At 39.9% G+C, this 10,299-nt stretch overlaps 1 protein-coding gene across 1 annotated transcript; it reads left to right on the forward strand.

Annotated features, from left to right (window-relative positions):
- The first annotated feature begins 4,922 nt into the window (after window positions 1-4,922).
- cpo (carboxypeptidase O) lies at window positions 4,923-8,479 on the forward strand. Its single transcript, XM_015059926.1, has 9 exons — window positions 4,923-5,060; window positions 5,220-5,265; window positions 5,346-5,447; window positions 5,536-5,640; window positions 5,795-5,911; window positions 6,185-6,275; window positions 6,357-6,559; window positions 7,930-8,014; window positions 8,088-8,479. Exons 1-9 carry the CDS (start codon window positions 4,993-4,995, stop codon window positions 8,342-8,344), a joined length of 1,074 nt encoding a protein of 357 aa, XP_014915412.1. The 5' UTR covers window positions 4,923-4,992; the 3' UTR covers window positions 8,345-8,479.
- The last annotated feature ends 1,820 nt before the right edge of the window (window positions 8,480-10,299 follow it).

Below are 10,299 nucleotides of genomic sequence, written 5' to 3' on the forward strand. Positions count from 1 at the left end.
TATTGATTAGAACTGAAGATGCATTTGTCATCCATTTTTTCAGGACTTATTTTGTTTATTGTATCATCACTTTCTCTCTGAGAATGGTTGCAGTTGTATTTCCTGAACCAAAGAACAACCTTCAGATTGTCCAGCATGTCCGGTGACAAGTGGCTCAATCAGCTGCAATTTGAAGTGATTCACAGAGAAGCAACAAGCCCTCTTCCTGAAATTGTCTGGTGGTTTAAAGAACAGCGTGGCGCTGAAGCTTCGAACCAATGGTTACTTGCACATCCTGTGTTTTTGATGAGAGTGCATGCGAGTGCCACCGTCTTGTTTACGCACCGACTGATTTGAAATGACTTGTTTAAAAGTAGAAAATGTCTCTGAGATTTTGTTTTCGTAGTCCGTGGAGCAACTATTACATTTTCCATCTGGCTATTTGGCTGACCCACAAGGAAAATAAGAGATGTTCGAGGACTCCTCTGATGCGTTATTTATGGGGAACAATTCGAGAGGCTCTCAGGGTTTAACTCTGCTCATGTTTTAGCACTTCGGAAACTGATATGGAGGCTGCAGAGGCAGCAGGGGTGGAGGGGGAGGCAGCCTGTTCTGTGGGGGAGGTATGCAGCTTGGTTTGTTTTTGTCGGGAAGTTGCTGTCGGCCCTGGTGATGGTTTCTGCTTTTATCCTGCTCTAATGTGTGGGAGGTACATCTATATATGTGTGTGTGTGTGTGCGGTGCTCCAGCTTGGCTAACATGTGCTGGTGTTTTTTCTCTAAACAGTGATAACAGCTTATTAAACTATTGCCAAAAGTCTCGTCCGTCCTCCTCCACTCAAGCAATAGGTGTTGAGCTCTGCAGTATTGATCTCTACTGCCTTAAGGGGCTTTGCACAGGTCCAGACTGGTATGTCTGATGTTTCTGAACTATTTTAGTCAGAACATCCTGCACCTGTTGAGTTTTTTGTTTTCTCTATGTACCTCCATTGATTAGCGATTGTTTCTATTTGCGCAAGAGTATTTATTACTTATGTTTTTAAAATCTGAAGTGTTTATACTCATAAAACAAAAAAACATTTGGTCTGATTTAAGAAAAAATGAGAAAAAAATCGAGTGTGTCATTTTATCATACACCTTTCAACTGTGAAATTCATTTTTGGGCTATAATAATGTAGATTTTCAAAGTGAGAATACATTCAATTAATATGACAATAAGTTATCTGTGTCCCTACAGTAGAAAACGCTGCAGGACAAGATAAAATAATCACTATTCTGTTTCGCACATTGATTCAGCTTCCTTCCTTCCAATTACTTTCTGAACTCGAGCTGAAAGTACCTGGGTTTAATTTGATTTTGTGGCAATGTGTCACTTCAAATAAGCATAAAAATGAGTGATGTAACAGCTGGATTCATCATCAGGTTCAGACAGGCACCCAGAAGGGAAATGACAAAGTTAAACCCTAATAAACGGGCTACAAATCTGAAAATTACTCATGAAGGAATTAAAATTCTTAATTCCGTGCAATGTGACTTTAATCCATGATTATAATGTAGGAACAAATAATTGATTAAAACAGCCTGCTGATGGTGATTCGTAAGATTTTATTGACAGTACTGTTAGTTACTTTGGAAATTAGTGTTTATCAGCTCTTGTATATTTTCATTTAGAGTCCATAATGTAACAGCAGCAAAAACTAAATAAAATAAAACAACTATGTAAGTTTGAGTTACGTAATGTTTTACTGCATCAATATTAGCTCACTTCAGAATTTATACTGTAGTACAAATAAAGTCTGTCGCTCAACACTGTTACTGTTACTAAACCACTGTTTAGTTAGGAACCACCTCAGAACTGGTTTTCACCTGCAGATCATCCAGTTCAACACCGTTCAAATTAATAAAAATTTTTTGTTGTTTTTTGCCATATATTTTTGCATATAATGACCACAGATGCTTTGGGGCAGATAAATGAATGATCAAATAAAGGCCCAGAGCATTGCAAACATGGGCCAGCAGCACGAAAAGCCTACAGGGCCCCATTTAGAGTTATGAAGCTGCGCGACACCCTGTAAATCACACTCTTGTCTAATACTTAGGAAGCCAAAAGTGAGGCATGAGTCCAAAGAAATCAATGAACGAGTCCAACACAAATCAAATGCCCAAAACATTACTCATAACATGTCAGTGTAGCCGGGACAGAGCTCACTTTCAGAATGATCCATGGGAACTTTAACCGCCTCAGGAATGTGCACTAAAATAATTTCCTGCCATATCTTTACAACTCTATTAACGAGCTTCATAAACCATTACGATGACTAGAACATCAGTCAGTGACTTGAACCTCATCTAAATTTTACCAAAATGCAATTAAGTAAAAGTTAATTTACTTCTCATGTCTTGGCTGCAAAGTTCTTTATTCTATAAGATGCTTGCAGTAAAGTTAAGTATTCATGCTTGGAAATGTTTCCCGATACAACCTATAGAGAGGAAGTTGTGTTTTTGAGGTTGCGTCTAAGTGCAACAGGACAGCCTGCCTCTCTCATCCGAAAGCATTAGTGCTTTCATCCGTCATTGTGAAGAAAAGAAGCTGTGATGTGTTTTGATTCTGTATCTGGGACACACAAACACAAACCGAGTTCATGTGCACAGTAATTCGCCTCAGTCAGGTCTCGTCTCTATATCTTATGAAGAACTCGCAGAAAGACATGATGCACATGTCAGCAAAGGTGAAGGAGCAAAGACTCGGCTTGCCACGGCGTTATTCTCAGAGTGAGAAAAAAGACTGCACAGGACAAAAGACAAGGCAGCATTCCTTTCTTAATTTAAAATGACCAAAACTTTGATTTTGTTGAGGGATTGTTGAAGGCAATGTCTCTTGAAGCAAAGGTTCTTGGGATCAGAACCTTACATCTACCAGTACTCATTGCTTCTCAGTGCTGTGTTTTCCTTTTGGTTTGGTTCAGACATTAACAGCAGTGTGTAACACCAACCGCCTGATTGTGAATGCAGAAAGGCAAAGGAAATGTTATGGATTTTAGGACATCAAGGAAAGCAACCATCAACACAGAGGCCTTGAAGGAAAAACCTTTCTTGGGTCGATGCATCAGTCATTGAAGGATCACAAGGTCTTTCATTTTTGAATAAGTTAAGGAGAAGCTGCTGATCATGTAAACAGAAAGCTCCCTGTTGAGTGACTTGATGACTTGGTATTCCCGCTGCGACGTTCATCGGTTGTCGTCCAACTGATTTAAGTTCAAACCTTACAAGTTTAAGAGGTAAAGCCAGATCTGAAATCTAAAACTCCTGTGAACAGTGATTTCTAACTCTTGAAATCACTGAGAACACTAGAATATTCATGTTTTATATTCTAACACTTGAATATAGTTTGATGTAAAATGCTTTGTAGCTCCGGCTTTATGTTTGTGGCCGTTGTCTGGCTGCCTTTTATGATTGACCTCCAATCAGTTCCCATAATGTCTGACCGGTTTCTCCATTCCTTCTGCAGAAAGACATATTTCACTGCCGTTAACAGTGTGCTTAACACCAAGCATTGTTCTGACCCCTGCTGGTAAGATGCTACCACTAAGTGTCTTAGGTTAACATGAACACAAACAATTAAAAAATGCTTTGCATCATTTAGGTGCAACTTAGCACCAATTTATTATTGGTGCTAAATTGCACCAAAAACAGCTGGTTAATGTAGCACAGTCCAGTTGATTTTGGACAGGTTTACCAGCTTCCTGAAAAATGGACTGCAACAAAAAATAAACCCGATTTCAGGGCTTTTTTAAGGATTGCTGTTGTTCCACAGTTGGCAAAGTGTGTTTGCCTATTTGAGGCTGCACAAGAGGCTCTGATTGCTACCTGCTGCTCACTCCAGAAGCGATGAATATGTAAATATTTCTTATTTCACCAGTTCAGTCACAGATTCTGATCATCACACATCTGTTAGCGGCTTATTGGGCCTGGCTTGGCTTCTCAGTGAAATGATTCTTCTGAGAGTTTCATGCTTTCAGAGCAAATTAATGAGCTGGGAGAACCTCTTCATTTTCTAGACATATCAAACAGACGTATGGAAACAACAAAAAGATTGTGGGAATAGTTAACGTGACAAAATGTGAAAAACATTTACTGGGGTGTGAATACTTTTGCGTGGCACAGGATAACCTTATATGGTGTGGACTTTGCCCTCTTCCTTTAGTGAATCCGTGATACTGTTTGTGTCAGATGAATGATAATTGGTGTTTGTATCTCATCTAATCTGATCATGTTGATCTAAAAATGAAAAAAAAGCTACTCCTCTTGTGGAGATAAACTTTAGTAACACTTCTCAAAATGTATTATTTCCCTTAGTTTATTGCTGTGTTCTTCATCCTGAATATTTATTTCCTTTACATTTTTCCTACTGTTTTACTTAAATTCAGATCTTGCCCAAATGGTTTTGCCATATAAATATATTAAATTGTATTTGGTTTTTGTTTATAGTAGAATTTTGTTCTTTGTGCATTTCAATAGTTTTAGGATTTCTTTTGTTTTGTACTGGCCCACTTAAAGCACTGCTTAACTGTATAAAATGTTGAAAATAATTAGCTTGCATTGCTAACAGACATTAGCCTGGCTGCTAAGCACCACCATTAGCAAGTCCGACCAGATTTTTAGCTTGTATCTAAAACATGACTGGTTTAGTTTGTTTCCAAAACAAAAACACACCAGTAGATGCTTTTGCATCTTTTAAGTAATAGTTTACAGCGCTTTATAAGTCATCTAACTATCTTGAAAACAAGTTTACGAGGACACGTTCGATGACTATCCCAAAATGAAACAAAACACAATAACAGGTGTGAAGTAATGTAGGCTCATAAAAGATGAAATATTAACCGTGGTAATGCTGCTAGCATTTTGTAGCAGAGGCAAAGGTGAACTTTTATCAGATAAACATGTACATTAGGACTTTGTAAAGGGAAATGAGACCGACAGTAACAAACGAGCTGTTTCATTTGAGTAAGTGAAGATGCTGAAGATGATGGGTCTGAGCTTTGTGCCGTTGCTCTTAGCAGTGGGGGCATTGACGCTGGAGAGGTGGGTTGTTATTCAAGAAGATTCCTCCTGTTTATGTACTCCATACTGGTTTTTACCAACATATTCTGAATCAGAATACAGATTTAAGCTAAAAATCTGCTCTGATATTTAGCAAAATGTAGGAGTATATGTAGATTCTCATGTATTTTGTGCTTTAAGCAACAAAGCGGAGTATGATTACTTCCAATACCATCCAATGGAGGAGGTGAGAGAACCCGGTCGTTGTTTCACACATAATAAAACACATTTAGTGTTGTTAAAGTCCGTTGATGTTCCACCTTATAGATCAGCAGCTGGATGGCTCAGATGGCGAAGGAATACCCCGATGTTGTGACCATAGTGGATTATGGGAAGAGTTATGAGAACAGGACGATTAGCTTGATGAGGGTGAACCAGATTCTGGTTTTAAAGAATGCATTTGGTTGAAAAGGCTGGGATCTGCTGATATTTAGAGGCACTTTAACTGGTTTTTCAGATCGGCCTGAAGACTGACGCCAAAAAGAAAGCCATCTGGATGGACTGTGGTATTCATGCCAGAGAATGGATCGCTCCGGCGTTCTGCCAGTACTTTGTCAGACAGGTAAGATAACCGTCTGATGTACCGTCCTCCAGAGTTACTATGATCCCCTTTAATGCTGTTTGTTTAAATCTGTGAGTAAATATGTGAGTTAACCTTTGCCATTTTATGCAGAATTAAACTCTTTTAATCTGTTTTCTTGGGTTTTTTCAATCAGATTCTCCAAACATACAAAACAGACACTAAAATGGAAGCCATGATGACAAACATGGACTTCTACATCACACCGGTGCTCAACGTCGACGGCTACATCTTCTCCTGGACAAACTCCTCAGTCAGTATCTGGATGGATATTCATCAAATTAAATTCGGTTGATCTGCTGCAAAGCTCTCAAGCTGGACATGAGCAGGATATGAGAGGATATGCTATTAGGAAAAGGGCACTCGAGTAAAAATGATTTGCAGTTTAATCATCAAAGAAGATGACTTCCGATGAGCCCAAAGTATAGGAGACGTCAGCGGTTTAATATTTAGAAAAATGTCAAGTGGTTAATTTCTTGCGTTGCTGGATTTAGACCCAACTGACTGAACACTCTGATCCGCTCAGACCCGACTGTGGAGGAAGAACAGGTCACCAGGACCTTCAGGCGACTGCTACGGCACCGACCTCAACCGCAACTTTGATGCCAACTGGGGCAGTGAGTGTCTCATCACCGAGCTGCGCGTTGTGAAGCAGCTTGCTGGTTTGTGTCAGCGACTGATTCTGTTTTCATTCGCAGCCGTCGGAGTGTCGTCTGACTGCAACTCCAACATCTACCCCGGCAGAGGGCCCATCTCAGAACCCGAGGCCCAGGCCGTAACTTACTTTGTTGGAAGCAGAAAGGAAGACTTCCTGTGTTTCCTCACCATCCACTCCTACGGCCAGCTGCTCCTGATTCCCTTCGGACACCCCGACTTCACCGCCTCCAACTACGATGAGCTGGTATTTACATACATGCATGCTTTGCACATGCAATACTCTGTAGCTGTGCAGGACCATCTGCACTAGGAGCTTTTGTTGCTGTGCACATTTTGTTTGCATTCTGTCAGGTTACATGAGATATTTAGGTCTGTGTTGATTGTGCATGAGGAAATATGTAATAAATTTGCTCTACGTAAATAAGTGACATGCATCGTATCCTCATCTGTAAACAACAAAGCGGAACAAGCAGGAGGAAGCTGACAGTAAGTAGAGAATAAGAGCCTGACCAGGAACAAAGCAGGTAATAACCTAAAAGAGCCAAGAGTTACTTTGTGCAAAACAGGATTATGAAGCTCCATGTGTTGTTCCTGGCCTTCAGCAGAGGGAAGCGTTCAGGCAGTGCTGCTGTTTCTGAGGTTGGCTGAACTCAACAGAGGAGTGGCTAATGAATACTGAGTTCTCTCAGTTCTCTGAATCACCATAGAAAAGTTAATTTATCCCAGTATTTGAATTCAAAATGTGAAACGTGTCAAAGAATGATGTTTCAATGTTTATTTTTGTTCATTTTCATTACATTTTTCTGATTTTGCACATTTCACTGGATGATTTTGACCAAATCCAAACACTAACTAAGTTTTACAGTCAGTTCTATTTCTGCATATGGAATTATTAGGGTAATATTGATTTAAATTCAATCTTGATAATCTGCAAATACAAAAACATTATGGCGGCTATGAATAGATTCACTGATATTTCCTCAGTAATATTAGTTTATCTGGAGTCACTTTCCAGATAACATCTGGAAAGTGAATCAGCTGCAAAATGGATCCAATCCATTTTGCAGCATTTTAAACATACACTTTTCTAACTTCCTGTAACTACTAGCTGTGCTGTAGCTTTCTCGCAGGTGATTTGTGAATACTAATACAAGGATTTTATGCCCTACTATCACAAACATTAATTTCCTATTCTTTGCTCAGCTCTTTACTCTAAAGATTGAAAGTTAAACCAGAAATATAAGCAAAAACGAGCAATTTTGGTGATCTAGTAGGAATGCACACATGATCTCAAGATGAAAACAGATACCGTATAAAACAGTTGGCATTTGTCAAGGCCCACTGTGACTAAAACCAGGCCGCAGTGTTTCCTCATCGTGTTCTCGCACTCCCCCGCCGAAGTGTTTGTGCATGGCCGGCGCTGCCGTTCTCTGGCGCCGAGCACAGCTGAGACGAATCTCTCTGCTCATTTTGCCGTAATATATGTCAGTAACAGGACGGTGTCATGAATACAGATGAAGCTGCAGAGCGTTTCTTTGTTTGGTAAACAGCTTCCTTTATGTTTTGCCTAATAAATCAATGAGAAGATTTTTATGAATATTCCTGATTCCTCAGATGAAGGTGGGAGAGGGAGCAGCTGAAGCCATTTGGAAGGTCCATGGGAAAAAGTACAGAGTCGGAACCTCTCCAGCTGTGTTATGTATGTATGAAGTTATTTCAGTACTTATAAATCACAGGTTTGAAGGATTTTACCAGCATAATCCTCTCTCCAGACGCCAACTCTGGTTCGTCCAGAGACTGGGCCCGAATGCAGGACATCCCCCTGACTTTCACCTTCGAGCTGAGAGATAACGGCACCTATGGCTTCGAGCTCCCCCAGGAGGAGATCCAGCCGACCTGCGAGGAGGCCTACAGCGGCGCCCTGCACATCATCACCTACGCCCACGACAAGACCTTTAACGGCGCCACGGCCACCGCCGCAGCGGCGGTCTGGACCACGCTGTTAGCGCTGGGGGTCAACCTGATGTGAGCAGAGAAGCTGACCTCACACTGTGAAATGGCTGGAAGCTTGAAGTTGTTAGGATAAAATATTGGCTCAGAAATGCACGATTACTACATCAAAACAAGCATTTTTACAAATAAAGATTTTACAGTGTTAACTCTTTAATCTCCTACCTGTGGGTTTATTTCAAATTTTCCCCAAAAAAGCTGCAGGATGTAACTTTTATTTAAAAAATGTAGGCTTTTTTACATATTTGTTCAAACGTATTACAAGACAGATAATCTGTGGAATATCCATCTTCTCCACTTCCTCTCTGAGCTACTATTGCTGTCTGAAGAAATGCACCAAAAACAACCAATCAGAGCCAGGAGGCGGGGCTTAGTGCTGCCAGTCATCCTCATGTACTCGCTGTTCAATGTGCTAATGGAAGAGAAACAACTTGCCTTTACAAGAAAACTGTTTTCCGCTGTTATCGGTGGTCATGCTAACTAGCCTTAGCATAGCAGGGCACACATGGGCATGATTGTCAGCACTAAGAAGACCCGCCTCCTGACTCTGATTGGTTGTCGGAAACTCATTTTTTTCCACAGATTATCTGTCTCATACTCTACTGTCAAGACAGTGACAGCTTCAACAAATTTTTTTTATAAAATTACTTACTGCAGGTTTAAGTGACTGCTAACTCCCACCTGCAGGTGGCAGTACTTCTTCCTTCTTCTCCACCGCTGCCTCAGTCTTCTCCTTATAGTCCGTGACGGATACAGCAAGTCACAAAAGTAACATTTAACATCACACATAAGCACAAATATTTCTAAACTGTGATTTTAATGACAAAAAAAAAAAATCACAAAAACAAGATCCTGGAGGGCCTGATGAATGTGAGAAGATGTTCAAAACTCCACACATTTCTAGTCCCTTCAGTTTTCTCCAGCTTCATGACTGATTTTGTTCTGAAAGCTTGATAGTTTACCACTGAAGTGATGTTCGCCAGATGCACTCCAGCTTCCTGCTGCACTTCTCTGTTAGCACATTTCTCCCAAGTTTCTTTGGCAGAGACATAAATCAGGGCCATATTTACCAGGAAACCACAAGTGTTTTCCTTCCTCAATTCTTAAGACAAAGTTCTGTTTCTCAAAATTAGGGTCATGGCATGAAAAAGAAAAAAGATAACGCTCTTCCAAGTGTAGCTATTTCCACATTAGGGTGTACTAAAAATGATCTAGTGCTCTCCATGATTTAACAGCCCATTCAAAAGCAATAACTCTCTGTAGTTGTTTACTATCTGATTTTATCAGCTTTAGAGCATTCCTTTACTTTCTTGAGGTTTTAAACTGCAAGGAATCCCATATCATCACACCTCCAGCACCATGTTTTGATTCTCAAGAGAATACACAACAAGATAAGTTGACAGAGAAATTGGCAGATGGGAGAAATTGGTAGATTTTCAATTTGATTGACGCTTATTAATGACTGGATAATTTCAGACTTGCTCTTTTTTTTATTCATATGTTTATTGATATTTTTGCATATGGAACAAAGGTGTTTACATATTCCAGTTTTGTGTAAACAAACTGTTTACACCATTGACTTTAAGATGCATATTTTCAGGAACAAAGAACACACAGAACACCTCCAATAGTAAAACAGAGAAATAAAACTAATAGTAAAAACACATACACATGCACATACATACCTAAACGCACATGTACACCTCTGAAAAGAAAAGAAAAATAAAGGGAAAGAAGGAAAGCTGGGTGTGTGGGGGTTACATTTCTACATTGAAGCAACAAACTCAATAAATGGTTGCCATTTACAGTAGAATTTGTTCAAGTTTCCAGTTTTTGTATATCTAATTTTCTCAACTTTCAAAAAGGACATGACCTCATTTATCCACATTGTGCTGGATGGAGCTCTAGTCAATTTCCAGTTACAGAGAAGGTGGCGCCAAGCGATCATAGAGGTAAAAGCTATCACTTCCAACT

This window comes from Poecilia latipinna, unplaced genomic scaffold (assembly GCF_001443285.1).
Source record: "Poecilia latipinna isolate Pla-1442-1.1 unplaced genomic scaffold, P_latipinna-1.0 Scaffold1670, whole genome shotgun sequence".
Taxonomy (NCBI): Eukaryota; Metazoa; Chordata; class Actinopteri; order Cyprinodontiformes; family Poeciliidae; genus Poecilia; species Poecilia latipinna.

Excerpts from the sequence above, each read along its gene's own strand:
- cpo (XM_015059926.1), top strand. The coding sequence starts at position 4,993 with ATGCTGAAGATGATGGGTCTGAGCTTTGTGCCGTTGCTCTTAGCAGTG. Across the intron at positions 5,448-5,535 it reads GGACGATTAGCTTGATGAGG|ATCGGCCTGAAGACTGACGC; the intron begins GTGAACCAGATT and ends CTGGTTTTTCAG. Across the intron at positions 5,912-6,184 it reads TCTCCTGGACAAACTCCTCA|ACCCGACTGTGGAGGAAGAA; the intron begins GTCAGTATCTGG and ends TGATCCGCTCAG.